At 34.0% G+C, this 27,213-nt stretch overlaps 1 protein-coding gene across 1 annotated transcript; it reads left to right on the plus strand.

Moving 5' to 3' along the window:
• Positions 1–1,578: 1,578 nt before the first annotated feature.
• LOC132702982 (putative vitellogenin receptor) lies at positions 1,579–27,213 on the plus strand. Its single transcript, XM_060671947.1, has 25 exons — positions 1,579–1,626; positions 3,967–4,165; positions 4,311–4,441; positions 4,500–4,743; positions 6,098–6,382; positions 6,621–6,922; positions 7,310–7,497; positions 13,657–13,858; positions 13,918–14,230; positions 15,205–15,465; positions 15,548–15,692; positions 17,309–17,505; positions 17,560–17,709; positions 17,766–17,949; positions 18,170–18,347; positions 20,570–20,787; positions 20,842–20,930; positions 22,483–22,743; positions 22,823–22,994; positions 23,833–24,012; positions 24,073–24,201; positions 24,266–24,801; positions 25,555–25,961; positions 26,080–26,267; positions 26,854–27,213. Exons 2-25 carry the CDS (start codon positions 3,967–3,969, stop codon positions 27,008–27,010), a joined length of 5,316 nt encoding a protein of 1,771 aa, XP_060527930.1. The 5' UTR covers positions 1,579–1,626; the 3' UTR covers positions 27,011–27,213.

The following is a 27,213-nucleotide window of genomic DNA, read 5'->3' on the forward strand; positions in this document are numbered from 1 at the left end:
CTTGTGGTAGTAATGAATATGAAAAACGGAAAGTGGTAAACCGGAATGCTACCAATGAGGAATAAGAATTGGAAATTTTACTTCAAGTTCAAGATAATCTCCAAATCAGTAGCCGTCAAGTAGCTGGCTTATGTGATACATTCCAATCTACCATTAATCGCACAAATGTCATCTCTTTCATATGAAACTACACCAAGAACTTCTACACCGTGAGTTTGAACAAAGGATAAACTTCTGCACCGTTATATATGAAGCAATAGAGGCTGATCCAAATTTTTTGTCTAAAATAATTTTCTCCGATGAAGCTATTTTTCGCAGTAATGCGGCAGTTAATCATCATAATATGCATTATTATTCAACAGTTAATCCATGTTGGATACGGAAAGTGCCAAACCATATTTTTTTCACGGGCGTATATATTTAAACTTTTTGCAGAATGATTTACCTTAACTTTTTCAAGAAGTTGATAACATTGAGATCCAACAAATATGGTTTCAGCAAGATGGAGCTTCTCCGCATTACCATCGAAAAGTTCGAGAATTTTGAAATAATCATTACCCACAGAAATGAATCAATAGAGGCGGATTCATTGGATGGCCCCCTCTATTTCTGGCCTCCTAACATCACTAGATTTTTCTTTGTGGCAATATGTTAAAGATGGTGTTTATGTCAATCTGCTACAAGAACAGAAGATATGCAAAATAGGATTCGGAACACGGGAGAATAACACCGTCTATACCAAGGAACGTCCAAGAAAATATACCCAATAGACTAAACATGTATATTTTTGAACATTTATTGCGCCGTAATAATAATAAAAAATAAGTAAGTAACGTAGTCTTTAATATTATTTATTTCTTGTATGAATTTAAAATTTGGTTGTTATTTTCACCACCATTGCCAATAACTTCTTTGCCTATGACTCCAACCAAGCTCTGTTAATTTTTGAATCTTAACAGAGCCCTGTTAAAAATAGTTTCTGTAAGATATTTCAGAAAAAATAATATTTATGATGTGCCATTTAATAAAATCGAGATTTTTAAAATGATCATCCACCCTGTAGCATTTAATTCAAATTCTTTTGCATATATCTTTTACGTTATCTTCGAATAACGCTAATATCAAAAATAATGGCGCCATCGTAATTTTTTGCACTTGTGAAAACTACTCTTTTTTCATACAAATTAAACAACTAACCAAAACTATTGGGTTGAGGTATCTATTACTATTATTAAAAAAGTAGAATTTGAAAACGAATTAAAAACAAAATTGAAAAATATTGTTTTAAAAAATATACGTTATTGAGTCCCCGGTATAATTTAAAATTATTTTAAATTGTGCACTCTAAAAATCTTTACAACTTTTGTATTTACCATTTTCTCATAACTTTTGAAACCAATGCGCTAGTGAACTTTATTGTTGACTCACCCAGTACAGTTTTCCCGCCTTTGAAAGATTGGACAGAATCTCGCTCGAGCCTATCAACATTTTTTGGTCTATATAAAAACCGCTGAAAAACATGTTTTTTTGTTCAACCTTCAGAAATAATTTCCGATAATATTCTTTTATTTCTGCCCGTTATTGAAGGAGTGTGTGTTTTGTTTTAAATTACTTAGTTTTAAAAAGGTAAATTATAGTTATTTATTTTTGGGCCTTATTATTGTATGTAAAATATTTTACATCGAACTTTTGCCATTTCGTGACAAGCGAAGATTTTCTTTTGAACAATAAAATTTCTAATTTCCAAATACCCAATTAAAAATCGAGCTTAGATATTCCGATTTAGTCGTCTTTCTTATAACATTCTAATTCAGTTTTGGTAATTTTTGCGTCGTGTAGGTAGTATCTAAATTGGTTTTAAAAACGCAGACAAAAAATAGATAGTAAACTATTGCACACTCGAAACGGGTAAACGAAGGTACATCTTCAAATTTGTATATTTTTTGTCATACGAGCACATACATATACAGTTTGTCCAAGACAAGGGTAGTATCATGGGGATGTTGGAAACCAAAAGAGATACTAAAATGGTTAAATTAAAACTAAAAAATTCCCAAATACACCAAAAAACAGAAATTTTCCTATTTCGTTATTTTTTCCCGTTGTTATTTAAATAGATTTAAAAAATAAAGGTCGCTTTTTCGATCCCACTTTTTGAGCTCTACAAGATAGCGATCGGAGATTTTAAGTACGACGTTTTTCGTATGGTCCGTGAAAAAAGTTCACCATGTTTAAATAGGATTCTTTATTACGAATATGACGATTATAACAAAATATGATTCTACAATGTGTAAATGACAAAAAATGTTTTTTTATTAAATTTTCAATGTTATATATTATATAAATTATAGCTAAATAGTCACGTCACATGTTAATTCATCAAACAAATTACTTAAAAAGAACTGGCAAGTGATGGGAATTTTTTAGTTTTTTCAACAACCTTTAAATTTTGCAACTTTTTCTAATTTAACTATCTTCGTATTTTTTATAATTTCCAATATCCCAATAACAGACATTCTTATATTTCACACACTGTATAGGGGGTATAGGAGACATTACTTTTTTTTTGAAAATTTCAATTAGCTGCATTGTAAAAAAAAACCAGGGCAATTTTTCATGTTAGACATAATAATTATTTTGAAAAATGTGCCATTTTTAGAGTAATTGTATTTTTTTAGTTTTCGATAATTTTAACTGTTTTTGAAGCATAAACCTGAAGCAAAGTTTGTAGCAAATTTAAAATGAATATGTCACACTAAGGAGGATTATAAAGATGTTAGTCAATATAAAGTGTCCAATTAATAGTTACAACATGTATAAATTGATAAACTGCAAAAAAATATAAAAAATTTTAAAAATATAAAACGGCAACTAAGGGCCGAAAACAATATTGTTAGGTTTGCAGATATGTAGTGCACAAATTTTTGTTTTTCGTTTGTGTTTCGAGTGTCCAGCAATGTATAAACATCTGAGTAATGTACTAACTAAAGGGATTTAAAAAAATGGATCATTGCAAAAGCCGGCGGGCTACTTTTGGTAAGTTAATAAGTTTAATTTTCTAGCTTTTGATAGATAGAAATGTGTGGGTTAATTGCCAAGTAGAGTTACATAATTCTTCTTTATAAACACCTCAATAAAAGCAATTTTGAAAATAAATATACTGTTTCCTTAAAAATCTGAACAACTTTATGTTCTTATTCAACTTTTAAAGGGACTTTTCATCGAATAAAAGCAAGTTCAATTTTACAAATATTTATAATTTGCTTGTATTTAAAGAAATCAACGAGCTTTTTGGGATATCCTGTATAATAAATCGACTTTATAACATGTAAATTTTTACGAATGTGTATATGCAAATAACCAATAAATTTTGCTGACATAGATAGATTTCCTGTGGGTTTGCAAAAACAATTTTAAGAAGTAGTTTATCATCTAATATGGGAAGACTAAATTTGGAAACCTTTTTTTTAAATCTCTGTGAACTTTCTTTTTAACATAGCATCTTCGTATTTTTTATAATTTCCAATATCCCAATAACACACATTCTTATCTTGGACACACTGTATAGGTGGTGAACGAGACACTACTTTTTTTTGAAAATTTCAACCAGCTGCATTGTAAAAAAAACTAGGGCAATTTTTCAAGTTAGATAATAATAATTAATAATTATTTTGAAAAAGGTGCCATTTTTGGAGTAATTGGATTTTTTTCGCTTTTGATAATTTTAACTGTTTTTGAACCATAAAACCTGAAGCAAAGTTTGTAGCAAATTTAGAATGAATATGTCACACTAAGGAGGATTATAAAGATGTTAGTCAATATAAAGTGTCCAATTAATGGTTACAAAATGTAGCATAATACGAAATTTTTAAATTTTTGATAATTCTAATTTTATAATTTTTTTAATTTTTATAATTGATGCAGCCCCAGATAGAAATATCAATTTTAAACAGCCTCCGTTTTTAGATGTTAAACATCATATTTTTTTTGGCCGGAACTGTAACAACATCGGGATTTTTGGAGTCTTTATTTTACCACACCGATTTGAATCCAAACAATTGCTCGTCTAACGAATTCATATGCGCAAATTATAAGTGCGTCCCTAAAGACGCCCGATGTAATGGTTTCAACAATTGTGAAGATTTTTCTGATGAAGAGGATTGTGGTAAGTAGTTGGTTTAACTGAAATATTTATTAACGAAATTATTGTTACATATTTTCTCTTTTTTCTGGTTTTAAATAAAAAAATGACTACGGCTTATGTTTAATCCGCAGCAATGCGCTCAGCAAAAAACTTATTTTTATTGTAGAAACATATTTGTGTAAGGAACCCACCTTCTTCAGATGTAAAAATAATCTATGCATTGCTAGGACGTTCCTCTGTGATAATACAAATGATTGTGGGGATTATTCCGATGAAGAAAGTTGCAAAAATTTTAAAGTGAGTCTTACCCATTTATTTTTAGCACGCTTTTTATAATAATATTTTTACATTCCAGATAGTGCATATGAACTCTACCTGCCACGAAGGTGAATGGCAATGTACTGATCATTTATGTATTCCAAAGGAATGGGTGTGCAATCAAGAAGCAGATTGTCTGGATGGTTCGGACGAAGGGATTGGTTGTTTGCAGAATATAGATTGTGATGGTTTTAAATGCAAAAATAATGTGTGCATTCCTAATGAATGGAGATGTGATAAAGCCGATGATTGTGGAGATAACAGTGATGAAGTAGATTGTGGTAAGCGTTCTTTTTAGTGCGCGTCAAGAGGTAAGTACCAATAATTTATTGAATATTGAATAAATTTTATTCTATAGGTTTTAGTAGCCTACCCAATGTAAATGTTATTTATTCTGCAATCTAGATTCCATAACTTGATTTGTTCCTAGCTAGTTAGTTTGTTCAATTACAGTAAATTAATTTTGCTTTTGAATGAATTATGATCTAAACAAATTTACAGATTATTAAACATTAATTAAACTTAATAAAAGTAGTTTTGTGTGAAAATTATTGCACATTTATATTGCCACTATTTCCGCTGTTTCCGATGGCGTCATAATTTCTCTAATCTGACGTTTCCGTTCAGTATAAATATGAGAAACTTAATTTTTAAAAATGCAGATGCTCAATGCATCCGTCAATAATTTAAAAATTTTTTGTTTATTTTTTTCCCAATACTAACCAACCCGTTTTATTAATTTCATATTTTGATAGGAAATTTACGCGAATATGGTTAGTTTAGGTTAGTTTAGTATCTGTGCCAAATTCCCGCTTTCAATTAAGAAAAAGTAAGTCGAGAAGGTAAGGCTGTAGAAAGAACATTTTTAAAAATTGATGAAAGATTCGGATAAATATGTAGGAAACCATAATGGCGTAATAAATAGTTCTGTATAGGTATAGGTAACTTCTTCGCCATTAAAGATAAAAGGTCGGGATGGGATAAATAGGACAAAAATTGTATATTTAGATGACAAATATTTTAGAAAAACCAAATTCTTTTTTTTGGTTTTTATACAAAATGAGGTTGAAATTTACTTGTGTTGTCTACATTATTGAAAATCGGAATTTTCTCAATTTCAATTCGGAACATGTTGTAGACGAAACAAGTGAATTCCGAAAGAAGTCATTTTGAACTATAAAACCTGTTTTTATCATATTTAAAATAAGCAAGGAGGCAAGTACTAAAATCAAAGAATTTAGTTTTCCTAAAATATTTGTTAGTTCACCTCTGATAATTATGCATCTAAATCATACAAGGTGTTTCAAAAAACATAAGACAACGCTCGGCCAACGTAAGAGTACAAGAATTTGTACTTTATATGACTTATTCAAAGTAAATATCAAAGATTGTAAAAAAAAATCAATGGCGTATATCTCTTTGGTATTACTATTCACTAAGTAACCACCGGGACCTCACATTTTGCATCTTTAACATTATAAATTACTATAATCGACTAATAATGACTAATGGACCCTATGTCTTTAACGGTTAGTTATTAATTAATTAATCCCCACCATTTCATAAAAAAAATGGGCCTGATTGTAATTTTGTATTATATTGTATGTGTATGCATGTATCGTTTTTTCATGACAGAACACCATTTTGATCCAAAAAAGTGCACCTTGGAGGCAGGAAAATTTCTATGCCAAGACAAGAAAGCTTGCGTCGACTTAAAGCACGTTTGTGATGGAAACAAAGACTGTTTAGATACTTCTGATGAAAGCGGGATGTGCTCGAACTCAAGACAGAATTGTCTAACACACCACTGTTCTCATACTTGTGTTCAATTACCTACCGGTCCAAAATGTTTATGTCCGTCTGGTTACTACAACGTCAATGAGAAAACTTGTGCCGATATTAATGAGTGTGAAGTGTATGGTAAGTAGTACTTCTTGTTCAAGTTTTCCTTATTATTTTGATGTCGGTCAGTATGAAATGAAAATAATTTTTCTAACTACTGTATTTTATTTTATTGAATAAATTCCAGCCAGCTTCAAACTAGGTTATTATCATTTATTTCGTAAGAAACTTTCCATATATCATCAACAATTATTCTGCAGAACACTTAAAATGAAAACTTTATAAGTAATATAGTTAATACAAAACCATGTTACAGGAATTTGCGACCATAAATGTAGAAATAAACCTGGATCATATGAGTGCTATTGCGATCACAAATACATTCTTCAGGATGATAAAAAGACATGTAAAGCTTTTGGGGGGGAACCCACCATGGTGTTTAGCACAAAATCGCAGATCCGGTCTTACCTTTTAAACAGTAATCTCTACTTTCCTGTGGCAATCAATCTCAAGCAAGCAGTTGGAGTACATTATGACGGTTTCCATGTTTACTGGACGGATATATTTGGCGAACATGAAAGCATCGTGCGAACTTTGGAGGATGGATCAAATAAGGAGGTAAGCTTTTTTGTATGTAAGATAGTGTGAACATCTGATTCCTTATTTATGAATACTTATTTAATTATAGTAAATATAGAACTGTATTCATATATCATGTGCATAGTATAGAGCACAGCAAAAAAGTGGGTAATTTGTAAGATTTAAATAGAACACAAAAAATAATATTTAATTGAATTTATTTTTTAATTTTATTTAATATTTGCAATTTGGGGCATTCAGAAATATTTCTGGCCTTCCATTTACATAAAAAAAAATCCATTAATATAATATAGTGTGTTTAATGTTTTTCAGTAAAATTGTTTCAATACAATTAACTATTTTACTTAGAATATATAACAAAAAACGTTCAGAGTCCCAGAGCATAAAATTAATTTATTCTTTCAGTTATTGGTAACATCGGGATTAAGTGTACCAGAAGATCTATCAGTTGATTATGTAACTGGTAACATTTATTTCACTGACATGAAAAAACAACATATTGGGGTATGTTCAAATGATGGATCACATTGTACGGTACTTATAAACTCAGATATCCGCAAGCCAAGAGCTATTGTCCTTAACGTTGAAGATGGGTAAGATATGTTTTATATTTCAGATTTAAGTAGCATAAATAGCACAAGCATCACAGACCTTTTGTTTCTTCAATAATACAAGCGTTTCCTCAATCACTTAATATTTATTGAATTTTTCTTTTCTATAAATGGACTGTATCTCACATTGCGGCGACATCGCGACCCATGCCGTGCACGTCTACCCCGTAACGCTACAAAATTGTTACTCGACTAGCAGAAACGTAGACCTTGTCGGTTTGGCGTACAATGCCCTGTTGTCACATTGACTGAAATGTCCGCCATGTTTAAGATACACAAAATTAAAAAGAAATTTACATAATTTTGAACCCAACATACCCCCAGCCTTGAAAGAACCCTCTTTCAAAAAAAAAACAACAAAACAAACATTTCTTGAAAATCAATTTGTCTTAGACAACCCTTGAAACCACTTGAACTGAGTTTTTTTTTCATCCACTTTCGTGAAACAATGGACACAATTTTGCGAATGAACATTTGATGACACCTTCACTCGTTTTTACATCAGCCACCCGACTAATGTTGTCCTTTCCTGGGTATAGCTGAACGATGCGTCCCATTTTCCAACACAAGGGAGGCACATTTTCTTCTTTCACGATCACCAGCCTTCCATTTGACGCGCCTCTGAAGTTCAGCGATGTATTCCAGTGACCAACGAGACCAAAAACCTTGTTGGTATTGTTGAATACGTTGATAGCTGGCAAGCCTATTTTCAGGTTGCACGAGCAATCGTGGGTCCGGTAATGAGGTTGCCCTTCTTCCGATCAGGAAATGGGATGGGGTTAAAACGTCCAAGTCAGAAGGATCAGAGGACTTTGGAGTGAGAGGACGTGAGTTTAAAATGGCCTCTATTTGACACAACAAAGTAGAAAAATCCTCATAAGTCAAATTTGCCTTGCCCACAGCTCTTTTTAAATGGTATTTTACACTTTTTACCCCTGGCTCCCATAAACCCCCGAAATGAGGCGAATATGCCGGAATAAAAGACCAATTAACACCTTCTGTCGCAATCAATGTCTTGAAAATGACATGATTATTACGCAAAAATTTTCCCAACTCTCTCAGTTCTGTCTGAGCACCCACAAAATTTTTACCATTGTCTGAAAACATTTTTTCTGGTTTGCCCCTCCTAGACACGAATCTCCTGAAAGTTGCAACAAATGCTTGCGTAGACAGACTTGTTACAGCCTCTAAATGTATTGCACGTGTGCAAAAACAAATAAATAAACAAACATACCCCTTGTACAAACGCGTGCCCGGTCCCAAAGCTATTTTAAAATTGAACGGCCCTGTATAATCAACCCCTGTGGTATTGAATGGAAATTGTGGGATCACTCGTGACTTAGGTAGGTCTCCCATCTGTATTTCAAAGGACCTAGGTTGAACCTTCGAACACACAACACATTCATGCACCACCTTTCTCACAACATTTCTGCCCTTTAGTGGCCAATAATTTTCCCTTAATGAACTGAGCACTAATTGAGGACCTGCATGCAGTAGTCTCAAATGCTCTGGCTTAACAATCAATTTTGTACATGAATGTTTTGGGTCTAACACAATTGGGATTTTTTTGTCATATTTAAATTCTGAAAGCGCTAGTCTTCCGCCTACTCTGATTAATCCGTCGGCGTCTAGAAACCCTTTTTTATCTTCTCACCGGTCTCCAAGATTTTCTGCTCATTTTCGAAACATTCATCTTGTGATAGCTTTATTAATATTTTTTCAGACTCTTGGAGTTCCATCACTGCCAAATTCTTTGATTCGTGACTATCCCATTTTCTGCAACGTGCCGTAAACCTTAAGCAATATGCAAATACACGTTTCAATTTTGTCCAACTGGAATATCTGGAAAAAATCTCTAGACTATTCTTCTCTGTATTCAAAAAGGCTTTTACTAGCTTCCTCCTTTCTGGAAGTTCCTCTAAAGGTACATTAACACCCTGATTTGGAAAGAAATCTTGTGACAACCATTGTGGACCTTCAAACCACAATTTATTTCCATACAACTTGGAAGGAAAAAGTCCCCGGGATACTAAGTCTGCGGGGTTTTCTTCTGACCGCACATAATGCCAATTGTCTTGATCCGTCATAGACTGAATTTGAGATACTCTATTTGCTGGTGATTTTATCCAACTTAATTTTACTGTAGAATCGCTCAACAAAAACAGTTTCTTGAAATTTAACGTCATGGAAGTTTGTACTTCTTTTATCAACCTTGAAAGTAATAATGCTCCTGACAATTCCAATTTCGGTATAGTTAGTGCCTTTATCGGGGCAACTTTACTTTTTGCACACAATAAGCGAACGACTACACTTCCATCCTTCGTGACAATTCTGACATAGACACATGCTCCAAACGCTTCTTGTGCAGCATCACAAAATCCATGAAGTTCGATGTCCTTTGAATTGTTGCTACCTACATGTCTTGGAATATGCAGCATGTTTAATTTCACCATTTCTTGCTTAAATTGTTTCCACTCTTGGGCAATATTGGTCGGTACTTCATCGTCCCAATCCAACTTGAGAATCCACAATCCTTGTAAAATAATTTTGGGAATGACGACACATGGGCTGACTAACCCAAGTGGATCGAACAGCTGGGCAATTTCTGACAGAATCTTCCGTTTTGTGGTACTTGAATTACTTGAAAATTCCCTCACCCTGTAGGTAAAGATATCTGCCTGACAGTCCCAATACAATCCCAAAGTTTTGTGTTGATGCTCTCCTAGATTAAGAGTTTGTAATTCTGCCTTGAGCCTTACTCCAAATTGTTCCAAGAACTCTTTCTTGTTCGAACTGAACTTTCTGAGCTCAAACCCACCAGATTTTAAAACCTCACAAACACCCTTACATATCTAAAGTGCCTCTTGAATCGACGAGGCCCCTGATATCAAATCGTCAACGTAGAAGTCCTTGCCAATTACCTTTGAAATCTGCGTTTGTTCGCAATTTTTTGCCAGTTCCTGCAAACACCTTACCGCTAAAAATGGACTTGAGGTTAATCCAAACGTCACCGTGTTTAAATTGTAGACCTTGACTTCTTCTGCTGGATTTTTTCTCCACAGTATCCTTTGTAGATGGCGTTGATCTTCCCTAACCCATACTTGTCGGTACATTCAACAAAATTGAAATGAATTCTAGCCCCCGAAAATTGCAAATCGTTAAGTGACACACCCGAGTCTGATTGTGCAGAGCCGTCATACACAACCCTTAACCTTGTTGTAGAACTTCCTTCATTTTTCACAGCATGATGTGGTAAGTAATAACACTTTTCATTCGTGATGTCCTCACTTACTTGAGTCATGTGACCTACTTGTTCGTACTCTCTCATGTATTCACAATAATCTACATGTAGTTGCTTGGCAAATTTCCTCTCCAAAGAGTAAAATCTCCTCAATGCCATCTCTCGAGAATCTCCCAACTTTTCAATACTCATTTTCAATGGGATTGCAACAACAAATCGACCATCCTCATCACGTCTTGTTGTTGACACAAACAAATTTTCACAATCACTTCATCCCGTGTCATTCCCTCGATTTGACCTCCACCTGGCTCTTCTAGTTCCCAAAACTTGGCCAGTTGGTCTTGTACCTCTGCACCGATACTTAGGTTGCACACCGTTTTCTTAGGTTTGACTCGAGATCCTTGTCCACTGATGTAGCCCGCTACTACCCATCCTAACCAAGTGTTTTGTAAGACAGGTTTGTTTTCCCCTAATTCGATTCTTCCTACTCATGAGTTTCCAGAACACACCTGCACCAATTAACATATCCACTTCATCAGGCAAATGAAATTCACTGTTTGCTAGACAAATATTTCCTGGAATGTTTATTGGCCCTAACTCAATTTCACACAAAGGAATCTCATCACTAATTTTTGGAATGATTAAACAACTGATAGGAATTTGGAAAACACCTTTCTGAGAACTGATTTCTACTTCACACCGTTTCGAAATCTTTTCAGTGTTTTGACCAATCCCAACCACACACACATTCGCATCTTTTGTTTTTAACTGAAGTCTGTCTCACATTTTTTCAGTGATAAAATTGCTCATTGAAGCTGAATCTAACAAAACCTTGCAATGATGCACATTGCCACTCACATCTTTTATTTTGACAATCGCTGTAGAAAGTAACACCTGACCTTGAGTCCCACAATTTCTACTCGATAGCCCCACAGAGGTTTTACTTCCTTCATTTGAAGACGCTTCTACAGCCTTTTGTACGTCAGCAATTGGTGCACTTTCAACACTGCCATGTTCATTTTGGCGTTGGTTATAAAAATGTAATAGAACATTATGCCCTAAACCACACCGCGAACATTTTTCCCTTTACAATTAAAACTAAAATGCTTGTTTGAAAAACAACACATGCATAATTTGTTTCGTTTTATTTGCGCAATTCTCTGGCTGGTTGTTAACTCCAAAAATTTCTTACACTCACTGATGTCATGACCGCTTTTACAAATAACACACTTGCTTTTTTCAACCCCAGCAACAAAAACCCTTTGTTTTTGCCCGGTAAAATTTTCCTTCAATTTTGTCCGGGAATTGTTTTCCAAGGTCTCTAACAAGTCTGCACGGCTTTTTAGAAATTGCTTAAAATCTTTTAACTCAGGCATCTCTGTTTTTATTTTAAAAGATTCCCACTCCTTTAATGTTACGCGATCAAGTTTAGTTCCTAAATGATACAAAATTAACGTGTCCCAAAATTTTACAGGTTCTCCCAAATTTTCCAAGGCTCGTAAGTTCCTCAAACTTGAAGAAGAAGATTCATATTTTATGGGCTGTATTTCGTAAATCCCCGTAATATGATTCTGCACCAAAATACGCTTGTTGTCATATCTTTTGCACAAAATGTCCCACGCGATCTCATAATTTGAAGCGCTAAATTCTAATGATTGAATTACCTCCTTTGCTGGAGCCTCAAGTGATGCACGCAAATAGTGAAACTTTTGAATGTCGCCAATCGACTTATTCTTGTGAATTAAACTATCAAACGTGTCTCTAAATTCCAGCCACTTTGAGTAGTTTCCAGCAAACGTTGGTAAGTTTATTAAAGGTAATCGTACACCAATCGTTTCATTAGAATTTGGCCGTAAATTTTCCTGAAAAATGACAGAGTTAGAATCCGAATGCGTAATATTTTGCAAACACTCATTTTTGTTGTTCGTATCATTAAAATCACCCAAAATATTTTTTGCCTTTGCGACAATATTGTAAAATTCTGTTTGGAAAACTTCCCTTTCATTAAATTGGCTCTCTAAATCTGTTTCCGAACATAATGACTCAATTTCACTTTGATATTGTTCAAAAATATCTAATAACTCGATTATTTTCTCTGTTCTAAATTGAATTGCATAAACACTTCTTTTTCTGAAGATGCGCTTTCAGTTTGCACATTGAAATTTGTTAAATACCTTTTAAATTGAGATCGAGCTGCTTTTACACTAGCTCGCTTTTTAATTAATTGGTTTAATTGCTCAGCCATTTTGCTAATTTTTGACACACAAAATAGAGACCACAAACTACAAAATCCAACAAAGGTTTGAAAAGGATCGACTTACAGGTTAACGGGTCCGGCCCTTACTGTCTCGTCCTCCGTCGCGTCGTAGCAACGCTGCGTGATCGTACGGCCCGCACGTGCAATTTCCAACGCCGAGCCGCGCTCGTGCTTTGTGCACCGCGCCGCTCCGCCTTGTCTCAGCTGCGCTTTTTTGCTTGCCGGCGTTTGTTTACGGACTCGTAAACGTTTCCCTCACAATTTTCACACAATTTTCTTTGCGAATACAGACGATCCAACAATCTGTACTTCGCAATTTCCTCGTTTTTCACTTTTGCGGAACACTCAATAATTCTCGCAATTGAAAACTTATAAGCGTTTCCCCAATCACTTAATATTTATTGAATTTTTCTTTTCTATAAATGGACTGTATCTCACATTGCGGCGACGTCGCGACCCATGCCGTGCACGTCTACCCCGTAACGCTACAAAATTGTTACTCGACTAGCAGAAACGTAGACCTTGCCGGTTTGGCGTACCCTGTTGTCACATTGACTGAAATATCCGGCATGTTTAAGATACACAAAATTAAAAAGAAATTTACATAATTTTGAACCCAACACCTTTTTAAATTTATTTTTAGAACAATGTTTTGGACAGATTGGGACAAACCAGCGGAAATTGCTTTCGCATATATGGACGGTACGGGTCACAAAGCGTTTTTGAGGGATAATATTTATTGGCCAAATGGTTTGGCGCTGGATAAACCCAACGAAAGGCTATATTGGTGCGATGCCAAGAAAATGACCTTAGAAAGTATTAGATTGGATGGAACAGACAGAAGAGTAAGGTCCTTTGTACTTTCCTCGAGAGAAATCTTTGATATCATTTTTGACTTTGGTAGATTGTACTGGAAGGCATTGCAAAACATCCATTCGCAATTGCAGTTTTTGAGGACCGCTTGTTTTGGTCCGATTGGGAAACTCACTCAATTCAAATATGCAACAAATTTACTGGTAAAAATCATAGCACACTTATAAAGGACGAAAATGAATTTATATATGGCATAAGCATATTCCATTCGGCACTACACGAAAGGACCGAGAATCCTTGTTCTTTGGCATTTTGTAGCGACATATGTTTGTTAAATGGAGATGGATATACGTGTGCATGTTCTGAAGGTAAAATCTTAGGCAGCGATAACCACACTTGCAAAGGTGAGTTTAATTATATATTTATTTATATAATAGTGATGTTTCTGAAGTATCTCAAGTATCGTCGTGGCCAACCAATGATGAAACTTAATTTTACAGTAAAACAAATTCAATACTTCCAAAATTTCAAACTTTAGTATTAGAGCACCTTATTCAAATTTCTCTTACTTTTTAATACTAAAAAAGACAAAAGTTTAAAGTTTCTGTTTGAAAAAAATTATCTTCGTTAAAATTACCAATTTTATCGAAATCTATTTTTGCACAGTCTATTAATAGTTATGAAAATATTGTAAAAATTACTCTTCCCTATACAGTTCTTTGCTTCAAATTCAGACAAAATTTTAAAGTTACTGTTTCAAAAAAAATAACTTCTTTAAAATTACCAATTTTATCGAAATCTATTTTTGCACAGTCTATTAATAGCTTTGAAAATATAGTAAAAATTACTCTTCCCTATACAATTCTTTGCTTCAAATTCAAATATATAGTTGTATTACGTTATTTTAATTACCTTAAAATACCTTATAAATTAGCAATACTATATTTTTGAAAAGCTCACATTATTTGTAATCCCAAAAATGCTTTTCTTGGAAGATTCGTTTCATATTTTCTATACCTCATTTTGAACAAAACTACATAAAAAAACCAAAATATGAAATTTGGAAGACAGGTCACAAAAATTTTAAAATTAATAAAGAATTGAAAAGTTCGTCCAGTTTTTGTTATTTGGTCTATAGGTCTTTAGTAGTCTTAGTATATCCTTATGAATTGAACTAAAATTTTAATTTAAATTAATTTTTAAAATTTAACAATTAAAGCGAGCGTTATACTTGATTAAAACATAAAGTAATGTACCAGGTGTTTCATTTCAAAAATAAAGTCTTTGCTGATCGCACCTCGTATACTTATTTTGATGAATTGTTATATTGTGAAAAGGGTTGAATAACATTTAAAAAAAATGATTTAAAATTTTGTAGAGGTTCAAAAAAAGCAAATGTTGGTGGTAGGAGCCAAAAACCTTCTATTTCGCATTGAACATCAAACTCTGGGCAAACATAGCATGTCGGCGTTACCATCGGTAGTTCAACATATCGGCGCCCTGACTTTCGACGGGCAGAACAACACGCTTTTCATTAGCGATCTAGAAACCAGGAAAATATTTGCTCTCAACTTGCACACTGCTAAAAGCAAGCCTTTACCTATTCCCGGACTTGGCCAAATAATATCTATGGATTATGGTAAAATATTAGTTTCAATCATTCTGAATAGTTTTTGAACCCTGTAATAATTGAAATTAACTGATATTTATTTTTATTTCAGATCCAACCGGTAATAACTTGTATATTTGTGATGGCGAAAGGACAACTTTGGAGGTAGTGAGTTTAAATACGTGGGCCAGAAAAGTACTAGTTCATGATTTCGAAGATGAAGTGCCCCAGTCAGTTGCGGTAGTTCCAAAAGAAGGGTAAGCGAAAAAAAATTCAAAAAAGCTCGGTAATGTTATGTGTTGGTTGCTGGAATAAAAAGCTTATGATGTCCTTGTGTGTCAAAGTGAAACTGTTTCAAAAGCAGTTAGTAAAAAAATTTTTTTATTGTTTAATATCTTTCAGTTTATGCATATGCAATTCTCGGACCAAAGTTTCTAATAATAACCTTTAAAAGTTGTTGTTTAATATTTCCATTTTATTAAAAAAAAATTGTAGTACACAATAAATGAATTGTAAGTCATTAATTTTGTTAATTAATAAAGGTGTTTGGATTTACTTAGACTTTTAAAATATTTTTTTGTTGTTGGTGTTGTTCTTGTGAAAAAGAAACTTTCCTATTTTAAATAGAATGCCCTGTATATTGGTATATTTGAAATTCTCAGAAATTTGTACACATGTTTTATATATATCTATAGATTCGATGCCTTAGTCTTAGCGTTTCTGGCATATTTTGAATTTTTAACCGTCAAAAGTCCGTCTATCGATTTCTCCCACTGAAAGCCTTTCTTATATATTTGGCACTGATTTCTTTATATCATAGCCGGATGTGTCGATATTTTCAAAGTAAATAAGTAGAAGTTGGCCAAAAACTAACTTCAAAAATTTGAATAAAGATCTCTTTAAAAGTTTTTTTTTTCAAAAGGAAACCCTCAAGTGCTAAAGTAATAGCTCCTATTATTTACTGTCGTTTGACATTTTTTTTATAGAATTCACAAAACATACCTAGTTAATAAATTAATACAAAAATTTGTTTGATGTCTAAAAATGGAAATTTTATCAAAAACATTTAGATATTTGCTGAAAAATATTCAGATGGACGAAAACCTATTAGAATCACTGTTTTAAACGAATAACAGAAAAATTAAATTTATAACATGGGAGAAACATGGCTTTTCACACAAAATATTTCAAAAACGGTAAGGTACAGGAAATGTGTCTAGAATTTTCCGAAAAATACAAAAATATTTAATATAGAGGGTGTTTTATTTAAATTAGAAAAATTGTAATTTGCCCACGAAAATACAAATAGCCTGTATAGATAATATTATAATATTTGTTTGAATCCAAACAACTTTTGTCGATAAGTTATTTTGATAATTGTAACAGTTTCTGAGAAAACGGACTACTTGTTTTTCTCGGCTTACTTTGTTGCAATATTTGCTTTTTATTAATATTTGTTTTAATACAGATTCCCTATGTCGGAATTAAATATCAAAAAGAACCAGAAAAAAATAATTGTAAATTGTAAAAAGTATTTGTAATATTTTATTTAATTTCTTTAGGTTTACTTTGTCGATTAGAATATTCATATCATATACGTATTTATTTTTCTGTTTAAAACCATATTTTTCGATTTATCAAAATTAATTTTTAACATATATTGAGTGTTTATTAGTAACTTTTTATTGCATAATAAATTTATGCCAAACTTTTACATAAAACACCAGCCGAACTGCAATAGGTATATGTAGTGTGTTATACATCTGTCGCACGTCCACGGATATATGCAAATAATATGCAAAATTACTACCAACTTTGCTATAGCGAATTGCAGCATATTCAGAAATGCCTAATTTAAGCCCTCATTTTTTAGAGTTATGTTTGTAGCCATTGGCAACAAACTCGATCGCTTCGCTCATATAGATAGAATGTTTATGGACGGAACCGGAAGAACCCACATCGTAGAAAAAAATCTAATTGGACCAATTTCATTGCATTTCGATAGTAAAGTGGAAAGAATATTTTTTGCTGATGCCGGCAGTGGTGACATTGAAAGCACGAGTATCGAGGGTAGCAATAATTACCAAGATTACTCATTACGAAATTTTAATTGTTCTGTTTTAGGCGACGACCGACACTTGTTTCGTTCCCTTTATTCGATACCAAGCGATGTAACAACTTTGAATTCGGACTTGTTTTGGGTCAACAAATTTTCCCAACAAGTTTATTGGTCCGATAGAAGTAGCGGAGAATTCGTTCAGAAAATTAAACTCGGTATATATTGTCGCCATATTTTTTAATTTTTTAATTAGTGTGTATTTTGTTTGCAGAAATCTCAGGTGACATTGACCAGCTTCACTTAAGTTCAGTTACGCCAGCGGTGCATATTAAAAGTGTTTGCCAGAAAAACAATGGAAACTGCAGTCATTTATGTCTTTCATCACATAAAGCCTCGGTTTGTGCATGTCCCTCCCTTATGAGCTTAGACAAAGACAATCACACTTGCATCCACAGGTAGATAAAGCGTAGTTGAATTTTACGAAAAGATACGGAGTGCCACTGGAATGTATTGGGGTTAAATATTGGCCCATTTCTTACACTACTACCATACCATAAAGACAATTGTCCCAAATTTTTGTAAAGTTGCGGCACTCTGTATCTTAAAAATTAAGCATGTCGCATGTCTATACGAACTTTTAGGCGGTGTGCTTTTTTAATGCCCTCTATATTTCAGGCTTGAATGTGACGCAGATCAATTTAAATGTCCTCTCTCTAGAACCTGTGTGGCACAAAAATTAAGATGCGATGGTAAGAAAGATTGCGTGTTGGGAGAAGATGAAGAAGCTTGCGACCATCAAAAGTTACAGTGCCCTGTTGGCTACTTTGGATGTGATGCTGAAACCTGCATTAAGGCAAGACACTTTATATTTTCTTTAACATTAAGAGTTATCAATCGATACCGTGGTGTCACTTTTTAGATAATATCCGTTGTTTGCGCGTTATTAGATCAAGAGTGGTCATTGTTTTTATGAATAAGTTGCTTTATGGCCTATTTTACTGTGTGAAAATATTTCTAAAAAGAAGAAGAAGATTCTCTTGCGTTGGTTGTTGTTGAGTCGAACTTGATGACGTTTCGCCAATCATCCTGTTCGTATTCGATGAAACTTAAATTCTTGCAAGTAATTAATTCTTCTGCCAACGAAAAATCCGAGAGTCTATAGAAATCTATAAGCAACCAAACAATCTTAATCGCGACTCGGGTTTTTACCTGTTACCAATTTGGGAATCAGTCAGCCGAGACGATGTACCCCGCATTTAGCTCTGCGCCCCTCAAACAATATATAAGCAGGTGCAGAGTAGAATCGGAACTAGTTTCAGTTAAATTGTGAAGAAGTTAACAAGATGATTGGCGAAACATTAGCAAGTTCGACTCAGCAACAGCCGACGCAGGAGGAATCCAGAAGTTTTGTAAATAGTATTACAGTAGCATGTGGAAGTTTATGTGAAAAAAAAAAGAATAGAAAAGCTTTTTTATATATATATTTTTTTAAATATAAAACACAAATACGACCAGAAAAATTAAAAAACTTTTGGGTACGCCGCGACCAACCCATCCTCTACTACCACTCCTAATTTAATGTTTCTCCCCTCAAGTTCAGCCCTCATATGAAGTCATTCATTAGTTTTGAGTATCAAATCCTTCCCTACTTCCCACCGTCGGTCATCGACATATATAGGCAAGGTTTTCAATTTTGCTCTGCTCATGCTTAACCAGATGTAAATCGTCGATTTCATTTATTGCCTATTGATGAGAAATAGCCAATATCGGTTGTGGTCCTATTGATGGCGTTTTTTTTCCTCCTGTGCCGGAAGGTATGCTTTTTTGTTTCCCTCCAGGCAACTGTGTCCAGTTATCCAGGTTCGTATTACTTCGGCTCCATAACATAGATAGAGCGTTTTGGCAGGTTCTTACGGTTTTGCAGGTGCATTAAAGCGATTTCATTGCCTTCATTGATGCCTGGCTATCTAAGTATAATGATGTTCCATCTGCGTGAGTTACCTGCCTACAAGAATTCTTACATAAAGCATTTCAGCTTGGAATATGCCGGGATATGTACCAATGTCGATCTTTATCTCCGTCTTTGGCTGTTCCTCACAGATGCCGACTCTGACACCTTCATTGGTTTTTTGGAACCGTCAGTGAACAAACGCTGGCCCTTTGCCCGTAGTTCTTATTCTATACCCAGCTTCCCTGCTTGGCAGGTTTCGTTTGTAGGGCAAGTTTAACGAAATTGCATTAAGGGGATTTTGTTTGATATCAGCTCCTTAATACTATGGTTTAGTATCATTCTAGAAACGGGGTGCGTTCCCTAACACAAGCCTGCTCAGGGTCACCTGATATAGTCTATACCTTGCCTCCCCCTCCAGAAGTAAAGAGGGAGGTAATCTCAGAAGGATTTCCATGACCGCTGAGGACATGGCGATAAACACGCCTGAACGTCTGGGCTCATCGCTGTGGCCCCTTTCGCCACTAGTTTCTAGATTCATACACAATCATAGGTCTTACCACAAAACCCGCGGCATGTGCAAAGAGAGTTTTAATTCAGCGTTCTATCCACGATGACCTCTAGATACTTCGTCTCGCCTGATAAACGTTGATAACGCTTGATACCCTTTCTTCATATTTTTCCTTAATTATGACGACCAGTTTGTTTGCGTATGGTTGCTGAACCAACCCCTTCCACAACGAAATGTTAGTTAGTTAGTTAGTTAGCAGATTATCTAACGGCGTATAGGGATTCTGGTAGTGCTCCTTCAATTTCCAGGAATACAGGTAATGCAATGCCTCTGTTTTCTAAACACTGACCTATTTTCTCGAATAGATTGTTTAATATCAATTGATGGATTAGGGTATTCCAAACGAGGGCATCTTCTCCAGAAATCCCTGCATTCTATATTGATCCAAAGCTTTGGCTTGTCGGCTAACTAGAAAGTGACGTCAATGCGAATAAATGAACGTTCTCAGCAATATGTAGGTACCTAATCTATGAACAAATAATATGTGCCATCTAGCCGATGCCTCATGCTCATTATGAGCTGAAACGAAAGCTTTAGTACATATTTCATTTCACAGGCGCATCAAGTTTGCGATCATCATTATGACTGCAAAGATAAGTCCGATGAAGCTCACTGTGAGTTAAAAACGGGCAAGAAATGTTCGCCTGGTCATTTCATGTGTGGCAATGGACAGTGTATCGCAGATAGATTTGTGTGTGACGGATTTAACGATTGTAGTGATGACTCGGATGAAGAAAATTGTTTGTCATCTACTTGTTCGTCGACCCAATTCAGGTAACTTCTCTAATAATCTTTCTACCGTGCATATCAAGTCGTTAATATTTTTAGGTGTGATTCGGGGACTTGCATACCGAAAAGTTGGGAATGTGATTACGAATACGATTGCGTTGATTTCTCAGACGAGCACGGAGAATGTGGTACGTGATTAAATGAAATAATATCGGCCACTCCGATTTTTTCCAAAAAATTTTCAATGTTGGTATTAATTCCTACTAATTGCTGTTCTGTGACAAAATTGACCTGCCTGTCAAATTTTTTTTTCTAATTTTTGTAGGCAAAAATTTGCTGTTGCTTTGTAAGGTAAAAAAAATAGTTTTAGGACTGAACTGACCAAATTAATATTTGGTTTCCGTCAATACACTTGTGCGTTAGTATACATTTAATTTTCCGTCAAATATTTCTTAAAATTAAGAACTTAACAAATAAACTTAAAAAACAACAACGTTTTAAACTGTTTTCTTCCTGTGTTTTTGAGACACGCTAAATAAATTTGTAAATAAAAATAAAATTGATATATTTTCGAAATTTAGAAATAACTATCTTCAAACAACCTGCCGGCGTTTTAAGAATATAAGGTTGATTATATTTATTTAGGTATAATAAACTCGAATAAGTATTGATAAATACTACGGTGACATTAAAAATATACAAATTATCAAAAATTACCTAAATAAGTACATTTTCTTACAAAATCTAATTGGGAGCAATCGGATATCTTCAGAGATATTCCCCACGCATTGAATTTTTGAAGTTTGTCAATTCTGACGGCCATTTCAGTGAATGTATTCGTGTTGTTTTGCAAAAATGTACCCAAAAACTAAAGGTCGTAGAAAAAGTATAGTATATGCATATAGTAAACTTTTTAAATCACTCGTTTATTAAACACTGGCCTATCAAATAACCTTGACCGTCAAATGCCGTTTACCGCATTTGTTGCACAAAATATACTATTTTCTACTCCCTTCTGTAAAATACCTAATTATACACCGATTTAGAGTCCTACGGATCTGAGCCCCTTCGGATAATTCGGGGTTTGGGAGCAATCGGATTTTTTCGAAGATTTTACCGAACGGCTTGAATTTTGACGTTCGCCAATTCTGACAGTCATGAAATCAAATGTATTCGTATATTGTTTTGCAAAAATATACCCAAATACGAAAGGTCGTAGAAAAAGAATAGTATTGTAATTATTTCATGTGACTCGTTTATTAAACACTTGCTCCGCTGCGCTTCGCTTGTGCCAAATAAACTCCTAACTCAAATTCCGTTTACCACACTTGTTGCATAATATAATATTACAGCATTTGTTACATACTAATATATATACAAAAAGTGCGGTAAACGGCAAAACTTACCAAACATGTTGCATAATATACTTTTTCTACGACCGTTGGTTTTTGGGTACATTTTTGCAAAACGACACTAATACGGTAATATCCCGGATATGTCCGAAGTGACGCTTCCCGCACACTAGATCGGTGTACAATTAGGTATTTTGGAGAAGGGGGTAGAAAAATAATATTTTTTCTACTCTCTTCTCCCAAAGAGTCCGGTAAACTTTTTAAGTCACTCGTTTATTGTTATTATTATTATTATTATTGTGTACTATTTCGAAATGCACGGTTCATCGTACCTTAAGAAGAAATGTGAGTGAAATGTAAAGCGAAATATCATTGTGCTTTTTTTTAGTATCAGTTGCTTGTTCGTCAAATATGTTCACCTGCGGCAACGGCAAATGTATTAATAAAAATCTCGTATGCGATTTTTCTGACGATTGTGGAGATCATTCGGACGAGAGGAATTGCTACAGACAAGTGGATTATGCAGCAGACTGCAAATTAAATGAGTTTCCCTGCACATCAAAAACGATATGTTTAAACAATTCTGCGAGATGCAATGGAACCTTCGAATGTCCCGGACACGAAGATGAAGCAGATTGCTCAAACTGCGGTATTTTTTTGCTAATTAAAATGAATGGCGTATAATACTGTTTTAAAAATTACCGGTATTCGATGAAATATTCTTTTAGACCACGAATCATTTGAATGTAAAAATAAGAAGTGCATACCAATACAATTCTTGTGCGATGGATCTGATGACTGCGGAGATCACTCCGATGAGAATGAAGAGCTGTGCAAAGCTGTTGACAGCAAATTACCATCAGCCGTTCAAGCGCACGTCCCCTGCGATGACGGATTTAGGTAAGATTCGATATTTGAGCTATTGCGCGATATAAGATTTTTTTCATCTTGAACTCAATAGACGTAGTCAGATTTGCGGTAACGCTCGGTTCGAGATTCGTCAGCCAAAAGAAAAAAAAGTTGAAGATACGGTGTTGAATATTGAAAAACGGCTTTTCTAAATATTAAATATTATAATTATATTATTTATTTGTTATTATTATATTATATTAAATATTTCTTGGCCGATTTTGTTAAAAATTCGCAACGTCAGTGATAATGATAACCGGCCAATGTTGCTTTAAATTCCAGTGCCGTGTGGTATTGTCAAAGAGACGCCAATGACTTTTCAGAAATTTTTCTGTTTACTTTAAATAAGCCACTTACAATTTGCCTCCTTTTCGAGCAAAAAAATAAAAATCTTTCAGCTTAGCTATAAAAAATTAATACTAATTAATACTAAAGAATATGATGAAAGAAACCACCATCAACTTAAGGGTTTTCACCCAAGTCGTTTTTGTTTTAAATATTCTACATCCTGTATTTTGAAAACTAAGCATTTCCGGGCCCACGGTCATATAAACTATTTTCATGCTTTTTGGAGCAGAGCGTTGGGGTTTTTGTTTTTTGAAATAAGTTGAAATTTTCAATTCCATATGAGTAAACGTCTAAGGAATTAATCAAAAATGGTTATTATATGAATCTAATTGACGCGGAATTTTAATTAAATTTTCAAATTTTTTAAATACAATTATATTGAATGAATTGATGACTCCCTACTCCCCGCTCTGGTATGTCTGTTTTCGTTTTCTGTGCCTTTTCCTTTATCGATATTAAATTTTTATGATTATTATTTTAGATGTAAAACGGGGGCTTGTGTCAATTTGGAGCTTTTGTGCAATAATAAACAAGATTGTTATGATGGATCCGACGAGAATGGCCTTTGTTCGAAATCTTGTGACACGCTCAACAATCCCTGCTCTCAGGAATGTATACGAACTCCTGCAGGACCTATGTGTAAATGCAAGTCCGGTTACAAGTAAGTGATATAGTGATATCATGTTTCTGTTTTTTATACATATGCATATGTATCTTTTAGATTAATTGGCGATGGTCACACTTGTACAGATATAGATGAATGTCAGCAAGAGCCACTGGTTTGTAGTCAAATTTGTATCAACAAAGAAGGTTATTTCACTTGTGATTGTTATGATGGCTATTTACTAAGGTATGTTGTTTTAAACTTATACTTTTTTAGGCGATTACCTATGATGTAAATTTTTTATTTTCAGGCAAGACCGAAAAACCTGCAAGGCACTAGGATCTCCAATGACGTTAATATATGCAGTAGATAATCAAATAAGAGAATTATCTCAAAAATCAAATTCTCTTCATATCTTATATTCGGAGGACATGCCAAAAATTGTAGGTCTGGATGTGGCAGTCAAGGAGCACAATATTTATTTCACAACAGAAAATTCTGGCACCATTCAGAGAATTAATCTGAAAAATAAAACAAGGCAGTATATAGATCATATCGGGTTACCTCAAAAGATCGCTTATGATTGGTCTACAGGACACATTTACTACTACAATACGGTACCCGACTCCAAATCTATAAGTGTGTGTAGTTTTCAAGAGATGCTCTGTGCCAAAGTAATTGATATCGACATTCATCGACATGTATCTGATTTTGTGATAGATTCGGTCAATAAGATCATCTTCTACACTTTGACCAGCTGGTTCATATTTAACTGGCCCAGCTATGCGATTTACAAGGCGAATTTAGACGGATCCAACATTCAAGAAATTGTTAATAACACTGAAGGTTAGTGAATTTTATGTAATATTTATATTATATATGCGGTTTTTGTATTAATAATTTTGTAATAACACAGAGGGGTGCGGAATTTTATAAAAAGGTCGGAATATTTTAGAATACTTAACTTGGCTATGAAGCAATAACACTTACCTGGTTTCACAACGAGGTACGGTATTAGGAAAACGAATGATCCTAGAAACTTGAAAGAAAAATTTATTGAGTAAATAGGCAAAGACAAAATACTTTAAATTTCTTAAATGACCACCATAGTTCGGGTGTGAGTTTTAAAAGTTTTGTCTATCTCTGAAAGAAATATGGTGAGGTGTTCGAATATTTTCCTTTCAAAGGAGGAAGAAGAAAAGATTTGGAATTTGTCTGAGCTAAGAAAATAAGATAATTTTGCAGAAACTTAGCTTTAAAAAATCGAGACAATAATTATGCCCTTTTTCAAACCTCGGAAAATAATTTCCAGTAATTTCACTTGGCTGATTTGCTTTTTTTTTTCAAATTTCTAGCACGTTCGTTGCCCGTACTGGGACACCCAGTACGTAAATATCCTGCACCATGTTTAGTTGTGATCAGGACCGACGTGGCAATCAATATATTATTATTTTACTATTATTTTACATTTAAATTACATCTTGTAGATAGCATTAAATAATATTGAAGTTTGAGGCATTAATTTGCGTTTTGTTATTTCATTTAAGAACAAATTTTAATATCATTAATGATTGTAATGCAATTCTTCGACACTTTTAGGTTATATTACTGGCTTAGCTTACAATTTTAATAAAATGGAGTTGTATTATGTTGACCAACATCTGGGACAAATATGGAGTACTAGATATAATGGAAAGCAGAAAAAATTGTTATTTTCCAATCTAACTCGTCCCACAGGACTAAAATTTTTCGAAGATAATCTCTATTTCTCGACAAGCAACGGGCAAATGAGTAAATGTCAGCTTTTTCACTCGAAAACTTGTAATAGTTTTAAAACTCGTGCGAACCTGTTCAGTCTAATCCAAGAAGGACTTCAACCTGATACCGTAGATCCCTGCCAAAACCACAATTGCACATTTTTGTGCGTGGCGGGTAGTTCCCATTACCAATGTTTATGCGAAAATGGTAAAATTATTCATACCAATGAAGAATGTGTTTCTAAAGAGGTGAGTTGCAAAATTCGGTCAGGTTTCAAAAAATATTTTTTTGTTTATGCGGGTGACTTGCCAGTGGATGCTAGAAATGTGTTATATTTTTCTCATAACTCCATTTGTTGTTTTTCAGAGAACATCAAGTTATATTGATAAGAGACCCGCAGTACATTCAGCCGATTTTTCTGGAGAAGATTCGCAAAATCCAAAAACCTCTGGTAAAACGGTGTCTATAGTGTTGTTGTGCTTATGTATGATTGCCATAGCCATTGCTTTATTTGTCTACGCAAAGAAGCGCCACAGCGGTTCTTTTAACTTAAGGTAAGAAAACTTGTTTACCTAGAATAAAAACCAAAGAAGGAATAGAAAAAAAAACTGTTAGATAAAAATATGTCAAAAACTTAAGCAAATAAAAATGAAGTAGCTCTAAGAAAAATAATTAGCAATAATAATCTATAATCAATAATAAGTAATTAAGGTAAGTTAATTAAGAACTTACTGAAGTTTCGCCAATCATCCTGTTAACTTCTTCAGAGCTTAACTGAAACTGGCTACAGGAGCAACACGAACATTGTCTCGGGAGACTGGTTTCCATATTGGTGACCTGAGTTTCTATTGATTTTCGGTTTTCGTTGACAGAAGTATGAGACAAGAACTTTAGTATATTAACTGCGACCCAGCACCACTGTAGAAATCAGTCATCGGAGACAATGTTCATGTTCTTCTTGTAACTCCACCTCTCTCAAACAGTACAGAGTAGGATGGCAATCAGTTTCAGTGAAGCTCTGAAGAAGTTAACAAATGACGCAGGAGGAATGCAGAAGAGTTGTAAATAATGTTACAGTAGCCTGTGCAAGTTTCTTTGAAGGCTTAGTAATTAAGTAATATTTATTTGTTTTATTTATAGTGTGAAATTTTATAATCCAAAATACCAAAAAGAAGCAGATGAAAACCCGATTCTTATACCAGGTCAGCATGAGTACACAAATCCTGTTCTAGAAGGGAGAGAAGTTAAAAGTTTTGCCGCTGATAGTGGAAATGTACATCACTTTATGGATGCGTAGAATAGTGTGTTTTTATATTGTATTTTTGTGTAATGTGTCCACACTCCTTCAATTTTAATTATCTATGAACGGTTTTATGTTTTCCTCTTTACGCAGACACAATTGCGATAGCTGTTTTAAGCAATATGTTTTTAATTAATGCATTACAAGTGCATTTTTTTCATAGTTTATTTCTTGTTAATATTTTTGCTAATAAATAATTT

Source organism: Cylas formicarius, unplaced genomic scaffold (assembly GCF_029955315.1).
Source record: "Cylas formicarius isolate icCylForm1 unplaced genomic scaffold, icCylForm1.1 PGA_scaffold_10__41_contigs__length_53128322, whole genome shotgun sequence".
Lineage (NCBI taxonomy): Eukaryota > Metazoa > Arthropoda > Insecta > Coleoptera > Brentidae > Cylas > Cylas formicarius.